Source organism: Amphiura filiformis, chromosome 10, assembly GCF_039555335.1.
Source record: "Amphiura filiformis chromosome 10, Afil_fr2py, whole genome shotgun sequence".
Lineage (NCBI taxonomy): Eukaryota > Metazoa > Echinodermata > Ophiuroidea > Amphilepidida > Amphiuridae > Amphiura > Amphiura filiformis.
In genome coordinates, this window is record NC_092637.1 from 44,301,300 (window position 1) to 44,326,939 (window position 25,640).

At 37.5% G+C, this 25,640-nt stretch overlaps 3 protein-coding genes across 4 annotated transcripts in view; 1 reads left to right on the plus strand and 2 right to left on the minus strand.

Moving 5' to 3' along the window:
• Positions 1-25,640, minus strand: part of LOC140162918 (uncharacterized) — a 286,934-nt gene that overhangs the window by 171,538 nt on the left and 89,756 nt on the right. The window lies entirely within an intron of this gene.
• The window catches only part of LOC140162922 (CD320 antigen-like), a 134,525-nt gene that overhangs the window by 61,060 nt on the left and 47,825 nt on the right, over positions 1-25,640 (minus strand). The gene's annotated exons all lie outside the window — the stretch shown is intronic.
• LOC140162908 (uncharacterized) lies at positions 1,274-19,414 on the plus strand. Its single transcript, XM_072186218.1, has 4 exons — positions 1,274-1,373; positions 1,553-1,776; positions 16,298-16,411; positions 18,392-19,414. Exons 2-4 carry the CDS (start codon positions 1,637-1,639, stop codon positions 19,410-19,412), a joined length of 1,275 nt encoding a protein of 424 aa, XP_072042319.1. The 5' UTR covers positions 1,274-1,373; positions 1,553-1,636; the 3' UTR covers positions 19,413-19,414.

Sequence of the window (25,640 nt, forward strand, 5' to 3'; positions counted from 1 at the left end):
GCTGTCGGCGGTCCAGTCACTACATGCCGCTGTGATTCGGGGTAACTCGTCGCTTCCCCTCTCCGGTTACCTGTATTTTAAGTTTGCCCATACCCCCGGCCTTAAAGGGCATATCTATTGCAAAAACAAGTTTAACTCCATTCGAAGAGAATCATTATTACATTATAAGTTGACAATCGTTGCAATTTTTTATGCGGGGTAAAGTTCGGCCTCGTTCGGGTCCTTCCCCCGTCCGAATTTTCAAGGCAGTGGGCTGATGACGTAAGTAAATGAAGCGGACACTATAGTGGAGATTGGGGTAATCCCCTATATTCACGATATAAACATAATGGCCTAGAGCTCTAAGCTTTTCGTGTTCATTCATGTATAGATCATCCAGATGCTATATGATTCATGTATAAATACGTGACTTTCAATGGTCAAGAAAGTTTTAGCTACTGGTCCATTGAAATTGTTTATTTGCATAATAAATACAATCACCGAGACTAGTATACCTCAATAAACTAGTCTCACGCTCAAATTCTAAGCTCAAAATTTTTTTTATTTTTAGTCCAAATATTTCTTATGATTTTGATATATATATGAATTGTAATATCACAATCTACTAATATATAATAAAGAAGCGGATGATTTTATCCATAATGTTTAAAAAACACGAAATTTGTAACACTTGATTTATAGACTGTTTTCTGAGAACAACAACATTATACGTTCTGTGCATTGAGAGTGTTTACAGTCCATTCTTTCTAAGCGGGCACATATCATTTCATGACGTCAACTTTTTTCTAGGTCAAATCTGTCTCGTTCGAAGGAACTCACCGCTAACAGTTGGTTTTTGCGGAATATCAATTTTAAACGTCTTATTTTCTCAAAAAAGGAGTCATTTGCATTGCCCGCATAATATTAGCTTGCCAATATGTTGTCCTAGCAATATATATATGACCTTTAATGTGCTCAACAACCCTTTGTACACGGTAAATCTAAATTTAATCTCGCCCATAAAGACTTATAAGAAGCTATAAACGACCGGTTTAAGGTGCAGGTGACGGTCAAAGCCATGTTTGGTACAACACAGGTGCGCAATAAGGTTACAATGGGCTACCTTTCTATTACAACAAGTCCGTTTGGCTGCTTTCCAGAATCTGTGATTTCAGAGTGATATTTATACTGTACCATCAAGTACCATTGCATACAATAAAGGGTTTGGTCATTTGACTGTATTACTAAACTGCTGCGTGCGCATCAGTTGTGGTGTACGTCAGCTGTATTGACCCGTGACGTCACACTTCGTGGGCGGAAAAAATAATAATACAGCACTTTAGGTCGCAGCGATGGATAACAATAGAGACAGCACGCATACAGTAAGGTTGACGGTGAGTAATTTACACAATGGGTTTTGTTGACCTTTTTCATATGCATGACGTGGCATATTAGCTATGAGTGTATGGATTGTACAAGGAAGGAAGTTGAAACTATGATACCAATGAACTGACGTAACAGTACGTGTGGTACGTGTATGTGGCTCATGATCATGTTATATGTTTTATTGCAGTCAAAGTGTTCGCAGTACACTGGTGTCAAACAAAGATTGTGTTCGTCATAAGCAAATTCGAAAGTGCATTACGTTAATTTCACCATGAATTCCGCTTCGTCGCAGGAACTCAAACAACCAGTGTTGTCAACCATAGAAGTGACGGTACCACCCGCTACATGCGCTGGAACTTCTTCAATGTTGAAGACAAATCAAACCGTTCTCTTTGCTATTCCAGCACCAAGGTATGGGTCTTCAAATATGTGTCTACACCAGGCACAAAAAGAAACTCGTCAGTTATATTCATCCTTGCTGTTCAATTACTTGATAATTTTGAATTATTCTGAAATAAACATTTTGTTAATTGGACTTTGCTTTCTCATTTGACACCCTGTTCGTGAAAAACGAACAAGAATTGACCAAGATATGCGCCTCCAAAGCCTCAAACCCCAAAATCAAAAAAAACCCAAAAAAGTTGCATTTTCAACGATTTTCAATGGGAGCGCATCGTTGTATTGCACACAAGCACCACGGGCCAATCAATAAAGCACACAGTGTAACAGGCACAATTGAATCGTTAAAATTGCAACTTTTCATTTTGGGGTTTGAGAGTTTGGAGGCGCATATCTTAATCAATTCTTGCTCAATGTTCACGAACAGGGTGTCAAATGAGAAAGAAAAGTCCAATTAACAAAATGTATATTTCAGAATAATCCAACATTATCAAGTTATTGAACAGCAAGGATGAATATAACTGACGAGTCCCCTTTGGTGCCTGGTGTAATTCTTTAATGTAATACTACTTCCACCAGTTCTTAAACCGAACTCAAGTCTTTTCCACGTCCTCGATGATTATGATTTACCTTTGGTTTTGGTTTTAATTTTCACTGGCGGGCAGTAGCGTAGTGGCTCTCATGCCGTGGGAAAAGCATGAAGGAAAATAGGAACAGGAGGGAACAGGAAAAGAAAATAATAGATGGGAAAATTGTCTAAAAAAAAAAAAGTGGCACGATAGCGCAGCGGTACAGGCTCACCTCGCAATCGGAGGATAGTAAGTTCGAGCCGGCGGTGTCAACGTGTTGTGCACTCGATCGGGCAAGGCGCTTTAGTCGCTTTACCTCACTTGTCTCTCTCTACCTAGGGGTGAAATGGTGGGAGATGTTATTAATACTGTCCATTGAGCCCCGCCCAAAGATATGAGCATGCCTTGGGTATTGTATGGCAGCTGATATAATTATTCTAACGATAGCGGAATAAGTGTAAACTTGATTTGATGCACGTGAAACACCTATTACAGGATGTCCCAATAAAAACAGAACCCTCATTGCGCCCTCTTTTTCTCCTATTTTAAAAAAATTGATCAAATGTATTTTGGTATGTAAAGAAAGCAATATTCGTTAGCTTTAATAAACCGAAAGACATATTTCAATCAGCTCACAACTTTTGAAGATATGCTCTTTTAAAGAAATGTACCCGTTTTTCCACGGAGGTTGTTTGGCTACTTCAAAGATTGAAATAGAGTACACGTACCATGCATGAATATCAAGCATTCCTCAGTGATAGCATCATAATGAACTTTGTTTAGGGAATGGGGTGGGCCGGTGGGCTATGGATTGTTTTAAGTGTCATTAACTTGTCGGCAAAATGGATGTGGGATGGGACTCATCTCTTTCTATACTTGCAATTAAACTTATTTTTTCTTGTTATCTATGCCTTTTTGTTTTACTATGTTTCTTACTTTGTTGTTCCTTGCTTTCTTTTTATTTACAACATGTCATTTTCTCTTTTTGGGATAAAAGGTAGTCTGAAAAGGGCTGTTTGCTATGTCCTTGGTACTTCTAAAGTGAGTTTACTATGCTGCTTGGCCCTCTACCTGGTTGCCTCAGCTCTGGTCCTCATTGCATCAATTGCATTGCGTAAACTTGTGAATGCAGCAGTAATACGGTTGCAAAGATGTTGGAGGGTAGCTAGTGATCCTCGCTCATAGTGAATGCGTTCCAAAGTCTATTAAATGCTATTATATGTCCATGTCATTAACCGCGTGTTTCGTTTTAATCTTTGATGTAGTAAAACCTCATCCGTCTGCAAATTGAAAAACGGCTACATTTCTTAAAGAGGTATATCTTCAAAATTGTGAGCCGATTGAAATAATTACTTTAGTTTATTAAAGCTATCGATTCAAGGTTTCGTTACATACAACAATACATTTGATCATCTTTTCAGAAATAGGAGAAAAAGGGCGCAATGAGGGTTCTGTTTTTATTGGGACACCCTGTATTTTTTTTTTTTAATTTAAAAAGGAAGCAAATGAAAAGGAGACAGTTGTTTTTATCAACAGGTTCATTTTATAACAGTACCATTTTATGGCAAAAACTGTAGGTAACACTTCATTTTATCAATTTAATTATTATCGATTGATGAATTTTTATTTATTCATTTTTTTACTTTTTATTTGTTATGTTTTTATAATTATGTGGGGCCATGATGGATTGTGGGGTGATAATTCCTTTGTGTGATTTATAAGACCCAGATAAGGCCCATGGTAAAGAAGGTGAGACAAATTACTGAGAGAAGTACGAGAATATAAAGAAAACGGACAGTAAAGAAGGACGAATATACAATGTGAAAAGCAAGAATAGCAAATAATCGATATTTATCAATTATTGAGTTCCGACTTAGAAAATTAAGTGAGACTTCTCGAATGACATGATATTATTAATGAAAGCGTATTTTTATTCTGGTACATTAATGGAAGGGGTATGAACGTTTGGACAGTATTTATTTTGGGACATTAGAGCACATCAGACATATCGAATTGCATTCTGAATACGTGGAATGTCCTTCTGATATCAAATAATTTTGATTTTTTGAAATTCGCAATGTAATACACATTTTAGGTCAAATCATTAAAATTGATATTTTTGATATTTAACAGTACTCGAAGTAAACTTTATAAATCTGATGATACATTTAAAATAGACTTGGTGATTTATTAAAGCATTATTTACAATATTGTTTCATGCAAGCCAGCCGAAGCCGACCTACACTCGTCAGTCTGATGATATGTACTTAAAGTGTATGTAGGTGAGATGAAAAGCCGACGATCAATTGAAAATTGTGACCTTTCGTATTGAAGATATGGATTTTTTTCCCCAAAATACCAAACAAAATTAGGTCTTTTTGCGGGGAGAAAAATCTATATCTTCAATATGAAAGGTAAACATTTTCAATTGATCGTCGGCTTTTCCTCCCAGCTACATACACTTTAAGAATATATCATTAAATTTATAAAATTTACTTGGAGGACTGATATATATCAAAAATGTGAAAAATATCAACTTTTAATAATTTGTCATAAAATTTGTATTATACCATGAATTTCAAAAATTGAAAATTATTTGATATCAGAAAGACATTCTTCGTATTCAGAATGCAATTCGATAGGTCTGATGTGCTCTCATGTCCCACAAAAAATACTGTCGAAACGCTCAAATCGCTCATTCCAGATCCCTTAAGTAGAATGTGTAGTTGACTACAATTTATTAGCTATCCAAAAACAAATATAATAAATAAATATAATGGTATCAATTGAAGTGGATCAATAATAAGAATATTGAACCATAGACCGTGAAGACATGTACATGTTAGAGCATTGCTTGTACTGCGAAATCTTATCTATAGTTTGCAACGACAAATGCAATGAGTTTCTATACCGTGTGTCGAAAGTCCGTTCCGACTTCCCATGGAGCGTAGCATCAATATGGAAGTACCCCCTCTGTTTATTTGCCTTTGGGCTACTAGCTGCAATGAATCCAGAGGCGCATTGCAAAGAAAAAATTATGTCGGCCATTGTTCTAGATTTTTAGAGCTAATGTTGTATGTATTGACAGATTCAAAGGTCTGCAAACCTCGGATTTCAATAGAAAACAACAATAACCGAGGTTTGCATACCTTCGGAAGTTATCGACCATAAAGAGACAACAACTTCAAATAAATTGCTAAGTAACATTTTAATTAATCTAAAACAATAACCAGTAACAAATTAATTTCAAACTAATTGTGTAAGTTTTATTTAAAGTATGTTAAAATGGTTTTCTTATGGGGGAGGAACAGACTTATGACACACGGTATATTATGAGCTCCGCTTGAACATGCGACAGTCCGTGCATGTGACATGCTGGCGGTAGGCATTTGTAAGCAAATAAAAGCTAGTACCAGCTTGTCTGCATATGCGATGCGCACGGCCCTGCACTTCTTAGATCGCCTTGATAAGAGTTCGAAGCCCTGTCGTCAACAGAGGGCAGTCAACTCGAGGTAAAGAATATCCCATATCGCGCTAATGAGCTGGGCAGTAACCGTAGGAAAAAGCTCGTTTCTGGCGAAAATTGACAAGTAACTTGCACAAATTTCTAGATACAGTTACTATAAGGTCGTACGATGTATTCAAACCATTTGTTTACCATTTCTTTTTTAGGGCGCAATAATTATTTATCATAAATATAATGGTCATGTTGATGACATCATAGTTACTCGCATTTTGTTCATTTTTAAATTTTGAAACATTTAACGCTCAAAAGTCACACAAAATCAATCACATATATTTTTTTTTATTTCACCAGAGTGTCCTTGCCAAGATTCTAGCACCAGGCCATGCGCGTTCTCAAGATACAGCCTTGATAAGTGTTAGGTCACTTCTGTGCAATCCTACTATAATTCACCAGAATCTGTCTGTTTGTTTGTGTGTCTGTTTGTCTGTCCGCCTCTTTTCTCGGAGACTGGGGTCGCGCGTTCCTCAAACTTGGTGGGTGGGTGCATCTTGACCCCAGGCAGAACGAGTTTGTATTGGTTGGTGGGTCAAGGTCACCCAAGGTCATCCAGGGGTCAAATTAGTAAAAACTGTTTTTCTCAGAGACTGGGGGTCGCACATTCTTCAAACTTGACAGGTGGGTGCATCTTGACCCGGGACAGAACAAGTTTGTATTGGTTAGTGGGTCAAGGTCACCAGAGGTCATCTAGGGGTCAAATTAGTAAAAACTCATATAGGCATGAAACTTGGTGGGTAGGTGCATCTTGACCTAGGACAGAACAAGTTTGTATTGATTAGTGGGTCAAGGTCACCCAGGGGTCATCTGAGGTCAAATTAGTAAAAACTGTTTTCCGCCTATTTTCTCGGAGACTAGGGGTCGCACGTTCCTCAAACTTGGTGGATGGGTGCATCTGGACCTCAGACAGAACAAGTTTCTTTCAGTTAGTGGGCCAAGATCACCCGAGGTCATCCAGGGGTCATCTGAGGTCAAATTAGTAAAACTATTGTATGGGCATGAAACTTGGTGGGTACAGTCAACCTTTTAGTCAAATTTTTGGAAGGTCATTTTGGGGTCATCCAGGGTCACCCAGGGGTCATCTGAGGTCAAATTAGTAAAAAATGTATGCGCATGAAACTTGGTGGGTACAGTCACCTTTTAGAGTCAAATTTTTGGAAGGTCATTTTGGGGTCAACCAAGGTCAAATTACTCAAAACTGTCATATGGGCATGAAACGTGGTGGGTACAGTTAACATTTAGAGCCAAATTTTGGAAGGTTATTTCGAGGTCACAAGGGGTCATCTGAGGTCAAATTAGTAAAAACTGTCCTATGGGCATAAAACTTGGTGAGTACAGTCACCATCAGCCAGGTAATCGCGACAGCCGAGAACCGCCAAATATGGGTAACCGCCTAGTTCTTATAATTTGTTTCATGCATACAAATAGCGATGCACGTTTTTGTTGTGTTTTTGATAGGTTTTCATGTCCGATTTTAACGAGTAAACATTATTCCCTATAGAAAAACAATATGGCAAAACATACAACAGTTTGTAACATTCTCCATGAACTTAACCATCTATGTTTGGATTGTGATGTAATTAACGTGTGTAATGAGATTTTCTCTTTCTGAATCTGACTTGTAAAATATTATTTTTCATCACAATTTCTCATCAAATTCATACATTTCTGGGTCAAAAGTCAGGTAAAACACTTTGTGGTTTTGAAATTTGGTTTAGAAATAACGCTAATAAAATCATTTGGGTTGATCAAGCAGTTGCTTTTTATGATTTTCAAGGCAATATGCATAAATGATGAATCTGCATGTACATACTTTTTCACTTCAGTAAGCTCGTCTTTTGACCAACGTTCATTATTGATCACGGGTTATTAAAAACTTCGTTCGAAGTTTTGCCACAAGTTTTAAAAAATAACGGTTAGTTCACGAAAAAGAAGAAGTGAAATTTAGCAAAACGCGACGAGGTTTATTTGCCCGTAAGAGAGCTCTATTGTTCCGCTATTGTATCCGCTATTGTATCCACTATTGTATTCTATTCATAAAAGCTACTGCAAGAATCGCGGCAATCCCTGATATTGCTGATGTCTACCGCCGACGTTTCGCATTTATTAACAATCAAAATTATCCCATACTCTTACATTTATAGTCTTATTCTCACCTTTTATATAATATTCAGAAATTGCAATTCGGAAAACTACTAACTTTTCAAGTGAAAATATATATTCCATCGAAAATATATCAGACTTAATTGTATACATAGAAATCTATTATACCCAACCCATAAGTGCCCAATGCACCCAAATATCCCCGCAAATATCTCATACACGATTTTATTCATTCATTTTGGGCTTTAAACACTCAGAAGTCGTCCAAAATAATGGCAACATCATCAGCATGATCAAACCCTCTATGACTTGTTCACAAGTTGATGCTTTACAAATTACCCCCACTTGACCAAACACGCATAATACATGATCGAAACACCCAGCAGAGTTTTACAGAAGATTATGTGGCTTGTCTTAACGATTCAAAAGATGCCACTTTCTTGCCCACTGACACTAGCTAATTTGCATGGCAGAAATCTATAGTGCGGACACTCTTCAGTCGCAAACCAACAAAATTCGTGCTATTTTGGCGTTCTTGCAAAAGAAATCTCGTGAATCGAGTGCCCTCTCAACAATATCCCTAGATGTTTGCCAATAATGACACACTCTAGAAACGCCAACATAAATCACCCAACAGCTTCATTTTAAGAATTATTTCTGTATCCAAATCAATAGGAACAGAAAGAGTATGGTCTATACATTCCAGGAAAATGTTTGATTTGTTTCTTCCGCCATTCTATATTTCCCTAAAATCATCACATTTTTCTCCAAAATCCTATGTAAATGATTCTCCACGCTACGCAGAAATTATGTGCGATAAATCATACAAATTTGCCACAATTTTACATCACTTTAGACAGTATTGCAATATCTTGATGATTTTAGGCATTTTGAACGGCAACTTGAGTATTTTCAGAAATCAAATATCGCGCCATTGGGATGACACTCTTATTCACGCATTCATTTACAACGCAAACTTGTATCAAATCCCGGTGGTTTGCGACCAATGAAATGTCCGCACCCCTGGATTTATTAATCCCTGGTATGAATTATGTATTAGATTTGTCAAGGCAATAACCACGATCCGTTTTGTAATAATATAAAAGCACTTGCAATAGAATCCCGCTGAGTTCAATGAACTGCGCCCTGAAACCGATGGAGAAGTGTCCCATAAAGAAGCTATCCCATTGACCTCTATTAACAGGTCAGTGAGCTCTCCATACACAAATGAACAAGTACAATAGGACAAGGCCAGCACCTATTACCTGCTTAGTAACATGTTATTTTGAAGTCTTGAAGATTAGTAATCGTCTGTGCATATGAACTGCGCATTTATGATGCAAAATATTAGTTCTATATAATATAAAATTACAAATACTGGTATTATGATATACAAAACGACTAATAAAATCATGTCATCATGGCGTCATGTCAAAGGTTCATTATATCCCGTATGTTTGTCTAAATTCATGTATATATTTGAAAACAATTTCTACACCAATTTAATATGTACTCAAGTGGAACCTTGCTTTTATTAATTTTCATTTCTTTTTATGTAACAAATTCAGGTTTTTCCATTACGTGGGGCCGCCGAGCAATACAAATTTAATGCTAACATTGAATGAACGCATAATCAAGAATGGGCGTTTCTAGTACACACAGCGTTTGACTCTACCTGAGGACCTAGCCTAAGTCCCATGGGCTCCAAGAGTGGCTCTCCATACACACATGAACAAATACAATGACGGGTCGCCATTGCTCTCCATACACATGATCAAATACAATGGCGAGTCCGACTGCCATGCAAATGAGCCAAATGAGCAGACCCTCTCAAGGGTCTGCTCTGTGATACCACACTGATCATACAGCGAGGCCCCAGGGCATGGCATCCTAGTATTACGTAACAAACCGGAAGATGTAGTTTAAGTCTAGACGATAGGCGGATTAGCGGCCATTTTGTCTTCTACATGATTTTATTCACGTGTCCTTATACTTTAGTACACAAGTATATAAGTTAACAGGTTTACAATTTTTAAATTATATTTTGTGTATACAATATATTCTGTAGTAAATCGATCAAATGACGGTGATCATGGTGATTGTTCAGGTATTATATGCTTGATAGAATTAAATTGTCTGACCAGCTAGTATTCTCCTCCGCTGTCATTGTGATTCCAGTCACTCACTCCACGTACCGTGTTGCGAAGGTGGAGGAGACTAAAGCTGTATTAACGGAAACGGAAGGGGTTAAAAATGATGTAGTTTAAGTCGAACAATAGCGTGACGTAGTTTCCGGCATTGTTCCTATGCACTTTCACCCTCCTGGAGGCCCACATACAATGTTCAACACAAAGTGAACGATGTTATAACTTGGAGGGCTAACAAACCAACACCGCCAAATTCGACTGACGTGTGTACAACGTGGGATGCTATGAGGAAATTGAATACTCGTTGTCTGATCATGCATGTGTGTTTATGGTTCGGATAGCGGTTACTTAGCAACTCTCGTTCCGCCTTGGGTTTATTGAAAACACTCTATATAAAGTCATCAATATGTCGTTTCCAGTCCTTGGCTGAACTATTGGGTTCAGCTATTAATTTTTTTAATAATTCTGTTACCCCATAGCATTAAAAAACTAGTGGTTTGATAATTAAAATAGCTGGATGCGGTATGCAGCTGACTGGGGTGGTTACGGGTCGTTAAAACCACTAGAACCACAAACCGCGAAATATGGATATCCAACTAGTTTGCCCGCAGGGCTCAAAGAACCGCTAACCGCGAAATATGGATATCCAACTATATTGCCCGCAGGGTTACAAAGAACCGCTAACCGCGAAATATGGATATCCAACTAGTTTGCCCTCGGAGCTTCAAAAACCACTCACCCCGAAATATGGATATCCAACTAGTTTGCCCGCAGGGCTGTCTAAAAAGCACCATTAACCGCGAAATATGGATATCCATCTAGTTCACCTCGCATGGCTACAAAGAACCACTTAGCGCGCAATATTTTTTACCTCAAAAAAGAATTAATATCTACCAAAAAACGTTTCAAAACGTAAAAAGCGGCCAAAGTTTAAAAAATCTTTCCTGTGTGGCTTTTCACCCTTTTTTAAACTTGGTCCCATTCAGTAAAGTAGTAATAACATGAAGAACGAGTCCTAATTTCTACAATTATGTTTAAGACTGTTCAAAAGCATAGGCTATGTATTATCAAAATCATTTGAAGGTTTATGTTTTATTATATTGCGTGTTCATAGAGAGTAGTAGAGTATTATATATGACTTAGCAAATTGACTGTCTGTCAACTTGCATATAGGCCCTACATTTGAGGCGCAGAATACCACAGGACGATGAAGAATTTAACAAAGTGAGTATTTGCTACTTTTGCTTAATTCAAAATACATTATAATGTCTTTACGGAAAAACTTCAATCATGCACGAACATTAATTCATTTACTCTACAATGAACACTGACAACTAAGAAAACAAACAAGTAGCCTAAAGATGACTTCATATGGGTCTTTAGAAACTTTTATAAATGGGACCAAGTTTAAAAAAGGGTGAAAAGCCACACAGGAAAGATTTTTTAAACTTTGGCCGCTTTTTACGTTTTGAAACGTTTTTTGGTAGATATTGTATGCGATTGACATCAAAGAACCACATGTGTATGAGCTTGTCCATTGAATTGAATTACACAATGGTTATTCAGGTTATTGATCGCTAGATGGAAGCGAACATGATACATATTACGTAGGATTCCATGCCTGTGCGGGGATTTGAACCCTAGCGACCAGAACTATGAACACTTTGAAGTGTTAGCACCTTGCAGGGCCGTGTGCGATGCGCACATTTCTTAAATGAACTTCTAAATAAAATATTACAAAAAAGTAAGTAATTAAGGTATCAGATCAGCAACGTTTCTACATATTTATTGTGGGACCTTAGCACATCAGACACATTGAATTGCATTTTTAAAACAAGGAATGTCCTTTTGATATCAAATAATTTTGATTTTCGAAATTCGCTATATAATTTTTTTTTAATTCAACAGTCCTCGAAGTAAATTGTATAAATCTAATGATATGTACTTTAAATCTAATGATATCTACTTTTAAAAGGGCACTTCGAGATCCACAGCCTCATCCCCCTCCCCACTTTTCTCAAATTAAGTTGAGATTTTTATACCACTGAAACCTCTGGTTTACATAATGTTTATGTGCCAAATATTTCTTGCAGATTAATTCGTTTAGCAAAAATATCGTCAAATTTTGAAATTACAACTGTGGCCTATGGAGCAGTGTAATACACATAATCATGCATAACTTACAAACACAAAATCAGAATCAACTGAAATTTTGGGAATAAGCTTTTTTCGTAGATATCAACTGGAAAATGGATGCTAGGATCACGAAATCCTCCTTTAAGTGTGTGTAGCTGAGATATAAAGCCGAAAATCAATTGAAAATGCTGCCCTTCATATTGAAGATATAGATTGTTCCCAATAGTCGAATCCAATTTCACGCATCCCTACACCTCAATGGCAGCCATAGCTGGGTCCCCGTCGGGTATATCCCACTTAATATATGAAGCGATGCGTCCTTGGCGGGATTTTAAACTGCACCCGTGTTGAATAATGAAAGTTTACAACACAATACAACATAACATCGATTTTTAAGCGGCTTTCATCCCCCCAATTGGACAGTCACAGCACCAGTTTGGTGCGCCGGGGACCCAGTTATAGTTGACTAAATAATAACCATCACTTGGCTCGTTGGATTCGTCTATAGGACTTCTTTTTTTTTTCAGGAAACCCAGTTTAGTTTTGGTTAAATAGGTAATGGGAGCTATGCATCTTACACGCACAGCAACAAATAAACACAATGGGGGTCGCTTGCTCGATACAAGAAGAAACTGAATGTGATTAATGAGAAAAAATACAGTTTACCAACCCAAAGTGTTACGATTAAACAAGACAAAAAATAAACACAAATCCCGACCGGCACCCAAACAAACTTGATAAAAAGCAAGGACAAAAATGTGCCGGCACGGGATTCGAACTTACGACCTCCCGATCTCTAGACGGACGCTTATGGCAAGCCAAGGGGGCCAAAAGCGTGGAACAGCTACGCGTAGCTTCTTTCTCGTTACGAGCAGCTGTTTGACCAATCAAAATAGTCAAATTTAATCACGTGGTTGGGTCGTTAGCTGCGCGTAGTATAGTTATAGGTATCCTCTTTCACAATTATTATCTTGTAATTAATTTACGGAATTAGCATAGATAACGAACGGGTAAAGGAGGCCAAATCACAGCACGTGTCAAGAGAACATGTTGCTAATGCCTGGCTAAAATGACACAAAGCATATTTATTTAGTGTTTCCAAGTTTACACCGTGTTTAATAGCAAGTAACTTTATACTCGGGCTGTATTAGCGGTGCAGGGGATGAAGGTCAAACAACAACTACTACTGATGTAAAGCGCTGTGTAAAGATATTGCAGGGAAAGCGATATCACATGCCACTGTGTAAATATGGAGAGAGTAAAATGGGTCATCAATTTTTTTTTTTTTTTTTGAGGTTCCTAAATTTACAAAAAGTCGGCGTCAATAAATTGCGGCCCTCACTATTTCGGCATCAAAATGTTATGACCCCCGACACCCACCACCGATACACCGTACCCCTAGACAGGCTAAAATTGTATTGAAATCAGTCTTTTGAATACAATAAACACACTATCTGTAGTCATCTTGTGACTCCCTACATTTTGTCCTTATCAATTTATGACCCCCCTCCCCTTATTTTTCTTTCCAAAAAGTATGACCCCCTATATTTGGGATCCCCTTCCGAAGAAAATGATAGCCCCCTAAATATAGAACAATCATCATTCTGTTCAGATATTACTTTAATAGCACCTATACCATTTTATTGCTGATATACTACAGATACTTTCATTTACAAAAATTAACAACGTAATATTTGTGAGAGAGGATGTTTACATCAGCTCCACGTGTTTAAAACCGCGAATCTGATTGGTTAATAAGCTGCACGTAACGAGAAAGAAGCTGCGCGTAGCTAGTCCCACGTTCTGAGCCGCTTAGCTTGCCATAGACGCTCTATATATTTGGCTACCAGCTCCTACTGATAAATATTGGTAAAAACTGGCTCTAATGTAAGCAGTCGAGGTATACAATACACAAAATTAAATATTATGCAAGTACACAAGTACAGGAAATCATTACTGATGCTTAATCGTTCGTTTCTAGCATAATACAAGTAAAGTAAGTAATGGGGCTACGCGTTCTGCACAAGAACAAATAAACACAATGGGGAACGATTGCTCGCTACAAAAAAAGAAACTGGATATGAATAATAAGAAATGGTATCTACTATATACTTGCCATAATGCTCAACCGTGGGAACGAATTTCATTTCGTAGCTGCCGTGATCACTTGTACGCGCCGTTCAATTTCCAACACGTAGCATTTAAAACGGTTATGGTGATTCTCGTCCAGTAATACTTAAATTTGGATTATATTTAAGGTTTGTTTTGTGGGGTTCACCCCAACGATTTTAGCTTATATTAAAAGCACATTTATTTTTTCAATGCACCACACTTGGCAATAAAAGAACAAAAAAAAAAAAAAAAAACAATTGATCAACAAATTTACGAAATGAAGATCTTTAATATAAAACATTTAAATGACAGAAAACAGACTTCAGCTGTTTAGAGTTTATTTGTCAAGACAAGTGAAAAACTTACGTTTTTCTGCTGACAGTTTCGCCAGAAACCTTCTAACTTTTTCAAAGCATGTTTTGGTTTTCCCGGAAGTAGTAGGGCTACTCCTGTCTCCAGCGGTGATCCTCTGCTCAAGACCACCGCTGGAGACAGGAGTAGGCCTACTACTTCCGGGACAACCAAAACATCCAGTCAAGTTTTCCGCTCCAAGCAGATGGATCAATAACATCATCAATGCTTTGAGAAAGCCAGATGGTTTCTGGCGAAACTGTCAGCAGAAAAACGTAAGTTTTTCACTTGGTCTTGACAAATAAACTCTAAACAGCTGATTAATTAACAGACCTGAAAACAGACTTATTGCAAACTCTGCAGTAATATGTGGAAATGACAACATTAAAATAGTGGCAGTTGAGAACGGATTTACAAGTTTCTCTCTTGTGACCCAGAAGCTGGCAGTAAAATTGTTTGTCCTCATCTCTAACCAATTGACGACCCATATTTTATCCATCCCACTGACACCCTCCCCCATATCCTGCAACACTCTCCCTTTCCTCACCGATCATAGGGGCATGCTAATATTATTTCGATATATATTTTTCCGCACCTTTTCGATATTACCGCCCTAAAACGGCGTAGAAACACGGTAGGTAAATGTTCAAAAAGGCAACAAGTTGTACTCTGATCACATGATCATTTCTGATGGACCGCGAGCATGTCAACCAACATGCTCAAGGTAAGGTATACACTGATAATTCACATGTATCCAGTAGGCTTTATGTGCCATATTCTTTACTGTGGGGAGATAGCTCCAAATTTAACAGCTAATATTCTAATGCTTTATCAAAAGCTATGAGGCTAGCAACTCTAGTAACTGCTGTTTTTGTTTGATTCAAATTACATCGGCCATTGCCTTTTTCATAAAAATGTGATTTCTTGAATTCCGAAATTTCCCATTAGATCAAATGCTGATGTACAACCAAGGTCAAAGGTCTTCACTTTCCATATATGTGACCGTACACCACGAACGAATCGTAAATGTCCTAAATTGTATTCGGAGTTACAGTGTAAAATGTGCATCAAGGTCGTATTCATAGGTACCTCAAGTTTGGTGCTACATGTATCTCAATGTATATCAATAATCCCATTGTTGAAGAGGATGATACGCTTCTACCTACCGATGTCTATAGAGTTTTTAAATAGCTCTAGTCTTTGTTTGCTAAATCCTGTTCAAATGGTGGGTTACAAGGCATTGTATTTTATCGAGGTATGTATAATTAACAAGGAGAGGACATACCTGAACCTCGTTGACTTGGGGATGATTTGAAATGACAGCCAATTATGACTGTTTGATATTTATTACCAGCAATGTGGGAAAAGAGACACATGTAGAACCGAAAAAGGTACCATTTTGTTGAAGGAGCAAAGTTCAACACGCCATAACACCGCTTCGTTTGAAGTCAAATGATATACCATTTTAAAGTTATGATAGTTTTCTAAACATGAAATAAACCAAATTGACAAGGCGGAATTTACGGCTCATTCGTGGCGTACGGTCACATATGGCATTGGCTTGTGACTAAGCATGTTTTATTTTCTTTCATCAGATCGATGGGGAATGGAATGCTGTGCATGTGTCGTAAGATTTTCTGGACGAATGATAATCTGGTGCATTGTGCGTACATCCCTGTCTCAAAAGAAGAGGCAACGCAGTTATTAAGGTAATAATGTGTCTAATATCTAGTGAGCCTACGCGTCCGAGTCCAGTTTGTTTTAGTCAACATGTTGTTTATTTTAATGAACGTCGTGTCACAGTACTGAATTTAGTACCTCAAGTTGTGAAAAGTTGTTTTGGACGGAAATAAAGTAAACAAACAAAATTTTCGTTAAGATGTTAAATTCTGTTCAGAAAGATGAACATCTTTGAGATTCCACACAATGAGTAGACAAACTTCGGAATTACCTAGAATTGAAGTCTACGGCTCCTCTTTAACATTTTCCCTACCTGCCCAGAATGGCCAATAGAAACGTTTTTGCCGTGAAACTTGATCAAGCGAAACGAGCCGGAAAATTGTTTCTGATAATAAATAATTATAATTGTGTGTTATTATTTGATCCTTAAAATACACATTATCTGGGAAGTAACCATTCGTCATCTTTATAGAGAATAAATCACCCGTGCTTTTGTGAACCATTATGGTATAAGGATGCTAAAATCAAGATTGTATAGACCTCGAGAATGAAACATCATCTTCAGTTTTTTACCGAAAAGGTTTCGTCTCTTTGTGTATTGTATTTTCTCGCACCAATCTTATAGTGTTTTTATTAGGGGGAATCGTTAACTAAACTGAGCTCAAAAAGAAACTTATAATTTTTTACAACTTGTGAATTACAAGGTCATATCTTAAAATACTGCCAATCAAAATGAACCAAAATTACACAAAGGATTACTTTAATACTCTACTCAAAACACATGTCAGTAACCAAGCAGTTGTCCAACTGACACAACAGCCAAATGCACTGTCAATGGACAGCTTCCTGGACTTCCTCCACTTTCACAGCCCAACATTTGGCACCCAGCACAAAAAATCTGTGAGAATGCACACAAGATCCTTGCTCTGATGATAAAACGGTGCTGCTTTCTGCTTTTCATACACTTTTTTCATGAAACAGGGCTGGGCTGTGAATGTGGTCCAGGAAGCTGTTCCATGTCAGTGCATTTTGCTGTTGTGTCAGTTGGATAACTGCTTGGTTACTGACATGTGTTAAGAGTAGAGCATTGAAGCAAACCTGTGTGTAATTTTGGTAGAATTTGATAGACAGGATTTCAAGATATGACCTTGTGACAAATTATAAGTTTCTTTTTGAGCTCAGTTTACTTCATCTATTATACAGGAAGAAACTACCAATTGAATATATGAATACAAAAGCCACACAAGTCCATACTTTGGCCAAATTGAGTTAAGCATGGGAAAGTGCTGCTATACATAGACCTGTCATATGTATGAAAGAACAACTCAAATTCATCCTCTGTGTATATTGAGCATGTGAAAAATAGCATGTATGAAAGAATCAACCCAAGTCCATGATTTGAGTCTTGTAACACATTGATTGAAATCCAGTATGTATAAAAGTCCACTTGTAACATCTTCATTGCTGGAGAGTGACTTTTGAAAAATAAAATGGGTTTAATCAAGGAAAGTGTGTGGTTTATATTACATGGCAGAATGCTTATCAACATTATACATAACTGTGTGCTTTATTTTGTATTATCTTACTAGTGGTAATCTCATTCCAACATTATTGTCTTTGTATATGATTCAAAAAACCACCCAAGTCCAGAATTTAAAATGAACCCCACGAAGTCCCTGAAATGCTAATCGTCATACATAATACAGTTTAACCCACCCATTTGCACGTACAACTTACCATATTGACCAGGTAAATCTAACTGAAAGAATTAAAATGATACACAGGTTTTTTTTTTTTCAAAATCACTTCCCATGGACTTGAGTGGGTTTTGGATTAATGTATTCAATTATATGTACGCCTGTTTATCCTAAACAAAGACAGATATGTCATAATTTGATTGAATTCCACATTCTTTGAAATTAGACGAAAAGTTAGATTTTCTCAAACTCTGATGTAGAATACTTCATCTATTTATCTTAAAGCTTATCATACAAATAATTCTGTTTCAGTGGTCCGAGTTCAATCAATGTACTTCAGAATCCAGGCTCCCAGCTTCTAACTGTGTCTTCTACCGGTACGATCATCGGAGTACAACAAACAGTTGGAATCATCAAGACGAAACCACCAGTATTGGTTACACAGAAGATCGAAAGAGAGACGACACCCGTTGATGGAATCAAGATGCCTTGTGCAGTGCCACACACAGCGTCAATTCCTGATCAGGCTGTGAAACTCTCGTCCAATTCACCCACCTTGCGGCAATCAACAACAACTCCAAAGAAAATCACGCCAACTGCTACTGCGACGTGTGACATTCCAATGTTTCCAAAGATCAGTGCCGTATATTCCCTTGCCGAGCATAGCGCAAGATCAGCCTCAATTGGTACAACATTGGTTTCTTCCAACAAATACGCCTTTGCCATTGCACATCCACAGGAAACCCCTGTTGATATCAAATCTGGGAACGTTATAATGGAGACAGACGCAAGGACGCTTACAGAACACGTTAACGACAAAACTGATCCATCGGTATTAAAGAGCCTTCCGAATGATGAAGCACTTCAAACAAACCCAAAAGGTCATAGCAGCATAGTTTCTGTGAAGAAGAATACACTTAGCGAACAAGAGAAAGATCTGAAAAAGCACAACACAGAAGGTACAAACAGAAGATCATCCAATATTATGTCCAAGGATTCAACAAACAAAGGACTAGGTGAAGCAGTGCCGAAGCCTTATTCAAAAAACTATGTAAGGGAATCTGCAAAGACTCCTGCTGATGTAATACCATTGGATTTGACAAAAAAGGTTCTCAGCAATAAACGCCCTGCACACAATGTAACAGATAATAGAACATATAATCAAACAGCCCAAAGGGCGATTAACAAACAATCCAAGATAACAAGAACTATACAATCAGTCACAGTACCGTTACGAGAAGAAACACCATTGGATTTGTCAAATAGAGTTACTAGTACTTTGACTAGCAAGACTTTTCGGTATCATCAGGTAATCGAACATATCCATCAGTAGAGCAATCTGTCAATGATTCGGCCGTAGACTTAACTTTGAAATACAAAACTCATAATCCGGTGGAAGAGAGTGTGGAGAAGAAGGTGAAAGCCCCTTGTAGGAAGAGGAAAGTAATCACATCCCACGCAATCCCAAATAAACAGAAATCAGTTGCCGTAGTTCGACCAATTGAAGTCGCTAATGAGTCTGAACACATAAAAGGTGACACGCATATCCAGAAAGAAAAGAACAAAGAGCAGAGAGTAAATGGAATAAAGAGGAAGAGTGACGATTCTACCATTATTTCAAACAGAAAGAGAAAGGTTACTGCAAGTAAACAATCTCTGAAAGTGCAGTTTTCCTGGGACAAAAAATCAAAAGATGACGGAAATAACAAGAGCGTGGAGCAGCAGGCAATGTCACAAACTTCAAATGAAGTACAATCAGGAACGTTTCAACAACGTGACAAATTCAACTCGGAGACCAAAACAGCAACACCGCAAGGTGTCTCTCCAAGTACAGACGAATCAGTTAATGCGTATTTGTACTCTTCAGAAGGGAAGAAGATTGAACACAACATGTGGGTAATTGACGGCAAAATACCACTTCTTCGTCTGACGAAATTGGACGGAAAAGCTATAAGAGAACTAGGTGGCAACGTCTCTTGTGATATGCTTGTGGAAGATTCGGTAACTAAGACAACACTATCAAAGACTAAAGTGACTTCTAAAGAAGAGAAGAAGAAGAAAAAAAAGAAGAAGAAGAAAAATGATATCGAGAAGAAGATGACAAAACCAGGCAAAGAGGACAAGAAAAAGAAGTCATCAAAGAGAGAGACCAAGAATACAAAGAAAATAAGAAAACGGAACAAGAAAAAGAAGAAGTCAAGGAAAGACGTCGAGAAAAGGAAACACAAGGGAAAAGTGAGCAAGAAAAAGAAAAAGTCAAGGAAAGATATCGAGAAAAAGGAGAGAATTGAAAAAGAGACCAAGAATAAAAAGATTTGTAAAAAGGCCGCGAAGCAGAAGAAGAAAACAGAAACAGCGATCATGAAACTGAATAAAGCAGGAAACGAAACCCAGAAAGACAAACTTGCATCACATGCGGATGAAACTGTAGCAGATTTAAAACTTAAAAAGAAGCAACCAGCAGACCAGGCGAAGGAAAGACAAACTGTTAAGTCGTTTGGAGGACTAAACAACGAAGGAAATAAAATGCGTGTCAAGGGGCCAAAAATATTAGATATTACTGAAAACGGAATTGCCAAACAGAAAACAACAGAAAAATTGGCACTGAAAATGGATACTACGAGGACACCACAAGCGGCAACAAATGAGGCGCTACCATTAAGTAACGAAAAGACTTACAATGCAACAGAAAAAGAAGAGGGAAATGACATTAATAACCAGCCTCACGTAATGAGTATAGAAGCCTTCACCCACCTTCCTGACATTGGCCACATTCCTACAACTAATAAAGTGGCTTATTTGAAGGAAATGTTGAAGGCACAGAGATCAGCGATGGGCATACACGTATAAATCACAACTGGTACCAAGGACTAAACTTAATGATCATTCCATGCTACGTTACTTTGTACACAAGCTGCACTTATGCAGTTAACATTTTTTCAATTAACATTTAGCGAGACTTGTATCATTGACATTTTAGAAATATCAACAACATCAAAAAAATGTGGTGTTACCTGGTCCGTCCTGGTTTTCCGCGACCGCTTTGGTCACTAATTTCCGTGATATTCAGGCAGCGACATCTACCGGTTTTCACTGACCAATTCAACGTGGGATGCGGCTGAAGGTCACCAGCGTTCATTACAAGTCAGAGTTGGGTCAAAGGGCGATCGCGGAAAGTAGTGACCACTCGTAAAATCAGGCGAAACCGTGGAAACGAAGCATGATTTTAATGCAAGGCCGATCGAATAGAAATTTTATCATGAGAAGTTGCTTGAGCTGTGAAAACAGCACGGCCGGCCGCGATCATTCACACTACTTGGCGTTTGGTTAGATATACGGGTCAGATCAGAGCCCCAATTGCAATGATATTTAACATCATGTGGAAATTATCATGAATTTCTAAATTAATAAGCATATTTTGATTAAAAAAATGCGTGAATCAAAGCTAATCAAGCCGTAGGTCTATGTATTGTAGGAGATTGCAATAAAAATCGGGGCGAAAAGTGAAACACGACGGCCGGGGTGTGATGATGAGGCCTATAAATAAATCCATTTTTTCGTTAACAAATAACCGATACACAATGTGAAATCTACAGAATATAAGATAAAAAAAGGTTTGTCACACCAATACCACGAGGAAGCAATACAGAATGGTGTAAAAATCCACATTTATTATTATTTATAGATGAAACGAGATCGGTATTTCAATCTGTTCAATAATGCCGGTCTTGGCAAGAAAGAGGCGTGATTCGTGTATTTTTACCACGTGACTGGCCACAACCATATTTGGCGATGTAAAGTTGGATTTAAACTCTATCGCTGAGCAAAGAGCGATTGATATCTGACCAATGAAAGTACCTGATTTTCCTCTCCAACAAAAGCGAGCTTCCTCATAGGCTAAAAAATAATCGCTCGTCGATCAGCGGTACGGAGTATAAATTTATTTTATGTAAACAAAGCCAGCCGATTTCCAAGGTCGAGTCGACGTGCGTAGAAATTATTCAGACATAGTAAAAATCTATCAAAATGCCTGTTTTTCCTCATCATGATGTCCAGCATTCCATTTTAAAAAAGTTCATTTATTTATGATAAAAAAAATTACGACTTAATCGCAAAGAAATTTACCCCCCCCCCCCTCCCCTTATTATTGACAATAAAGTAATTTGTTGGCCATCTGCAACCTGAGACATCGTGGTTTTGCACGTTTCTCCTGGTATTTTAGAACTTTGCAGTTTTGTCAAGTATCATTTTTTGAGTAGAGTACCTTCGAGTCAAAACTTTAAAAAAAACCACTCTTGGCTGTTTTGAATATCTGATTGTTTGTCATATTCCTATTTTTATGTAACTTTTTAAATTACAAAATTATTTAAAATTTTTAAATTGCAAAATGGGGAGCGATCGTTATTTACGAAAGGGGGAATGGGCATTTTGAGGGGGGAACCCGAATTTTTTTTGGGATCTTGAGGGGAACGCGAAAGTATTTGGTTGAGCCAGGAGGGGGATTGTTAAGTTTTAAATGGAGAAATTCGGGAAAACAAGGGGGAATCCGAAAATGTTGAGTGGGGGGAACACACATTTTTTTGTCAATATTTTTTCCAAAATGCCCATTCCTCCCCTGCGTAAATAACGATCGGTCCCTTAATACAACCACATGAGGGTCATGCAATAAATTACGAGCCCTCCACCAGAAGCATTTTTTGGCATGCCGTTTGGATTTTTTTGGACTCCCCTTCCAAAAAAAATCCAAACGGCATGCTGTGAAATGTCTGCCAAAATAGCTTGCCCCCTTCTCTCGGCCTGCAAAAAAATATCCCCCCTAGCTCATGGCAAATTCGTGAGATCCCAATCTCCAAATATATTTTTTGAGTGTAGCAAACAGGAAAATGTGCAAATTCCTGCACTGTTTCTTTGAGCATTTTATTTAAAAGGTGCCCAAGAATGTGTGACAAAAATTGATCACCCCCAAAACAGTGGTTGCACTTGGGGAGTATATTTTCTTGTTTACCCCCAGTTTTAAGGCCTTGTCAGCCTTAAAAACCCAAAATTACAAACAAAAAAAATTCTGGCAAATTTACATGAAATTTGTTGATTTTTCCTTCCTGTATCGCCACAGCTCATAAATATTGCACAGCCCTTAAAAAGGGAGATAAAAAGGTTACAGTACGCTATGTCGAAGTAGGGAAGGTCTGCAACTTGGCGATGGTGAAAAAGTTCACTATGTCGGATTAGGTCCTCTATGTAATATGTTGACAGAATAGTATTCGCAATGGCGAAGGTACTTGTGAATTTGGGTTTACCAAGTGCTATGTCAAATTTATCTGAACCCAAATATAAACTTTCATATAATATAATTTTGACATATCGATCCTTATTTATATTCAACAAAACAGATCTTATTTTTATATTCGACAAAGTGAACCTTATTTCATATTCGACATTGGGAACTGTCTGGTATAGGAAAGTATAAATTTGACATGGTACATGTACATCGATAACAAATTGTGTGTATTTAAGGGGGTACTACACCCCTGGCCAATTTTGTGCATATTTTTGCATTTTTCTCAAAAATTATAGCGGATTGGTGACAAGTAAGATATGTATATTATAGGGCAAGGACTACAACTACTACACTGAAAATTCAGCAACTCAAGGCAAGTAGTTATTGATTTATTGATCAAATATTGGTTTTCCCTCATTTTGTGGAACTCCACAACTGTTGTTTGCATTGAAATAAAATTTCCAGTGCAGTAGTTGTAGTCCTTGCCCCGATAATATACATATCTTACTTGTCACCAATGCGCTATAATTTCTGAGAAAAATGCAAAAATAGGCACAAAATTGGGCAGGGGTGTAGTACCCCCCTTTAAAGAAATAGACATTTCAACAGCACAAATGAAGCAAAACATTGCCGGTTCCCGATTGACTGTATTTTTTTTCTTTTTCTTTTTATTTCATTGTAACATAAAACATGCACAGACATAAAGTATAAAATACAAATTGTTTATACAAAATATTGAGATTTCAGAAATACCTTTTCATTACATTTATTACACATAATATTAATTAAATCCGCACATATTTGGAAAGAAAAGAGGTTCATCTCAGAAGATTTTGTATGTAGCCTTTAAAGTATAGATTTTAGCAGAGGTTTTTTATTTTCATGCTTCAATGATATTATTTTGAGCTGTCAAAAAACAGTGCATAATTATCAGTGCTGTATCATTCTAGTGTGGATTCGGACTAAGCCTGGGATTTTTGGGCAAATTTAAGCCCGGATACCTGACGGAATTTTCGGGCAGGTAATCGGGTATCCGAAATTGATTTTTTTCCAGTTTCAGAGTGTCTCTGGACCTAGAGCTAAATGTCGGTATCATTTGTGTTTTTTAAAATATGTAAAGTGATAATTTGTATTCATGGATACAACTTTCAATGCATTTTGAAATCAATAGAATAGAGTATAACCAACTAGAGTCAACCATGAATGATCCTAGCATTTAGCTCTAGGTCCAGGGACACTCCGAAACAAGAAAAAAATAAATAACTAATTATTAAAATTATTTTCATTTTATTTTTTTAATTTAGGGAGTTTCCTGCCGGGCAATATAATCTCTGGCAGGCACCAGCGAGTCTGCCCGAAAATCCCTGGCTTAACTCGGACTCAAGTCCATTTTTTTGTCGGACTCGGACACAAAATAAAAACTGCTTAGACTCGGTCCACTGGACTTGGATTCGGATTTGGCTCAGTCAAGATCTAAAAAAAAAGACTTGTCTCGGACGATGTTGACCTGGGTACCATACAAGGCTGAATTCTGCTTTGTTGTTATGTCATTTTCTTTCAAGACCACAACTAACTTTTTTTGGTATTATCAGTTTTGTTGTATTAATTACACATTAGAACTAGAATTTTGCGGTTTACGGCTTACATGGTTCTGACACTTTGCATCGACCACAATGCATCCACATCAATGAGCATTGTTGGTTTTTTTAAATGTGTCAGCTTTTAAGAATTTCAATTTTGCACATTACTTTATTTAATTGCCAAAATGCAAGATTTTTGTATGTCCTGGAAATGATGAAAAACACAAAATGAAGTTGAAAAAAATCATCCAAAAAAGCACTAAAAAGGCGCATCTTTATTTTTTGTGCCAACAAAACAAATAAAAAAAAACCCAAAAAAAACACATAGCATTTGCTTAGGGTTTTTATTTTATTATTTTCTTCTTTTTGCCTCATGTTCATAAAACTAAATATTTCATCCTGATACGCACCTGAATAATGACGGTGTCTTTTTCTCCTGGGGACGTACTTAGAGGTATGACCCCCTTAAACCCCTAGATTTTAAGGGGTTCATTTGAACCTCCAAGCACATTCAGAGAATACTTGCTGGTTTGCGCCATGCAGAGCCTTTTTCATTCAGAGGTTCCCTGTAGAATTGTGCATTGTGCTTGGACAATTTCTGTTTCTAAACCCCAAGCACACTCAGGGGTGGTTTGGGGGTTTCTGCTGGTGTGTGAATAACTTGAGTGACTTACAAACCCTTGAAGATTCATGCCCATCTCTG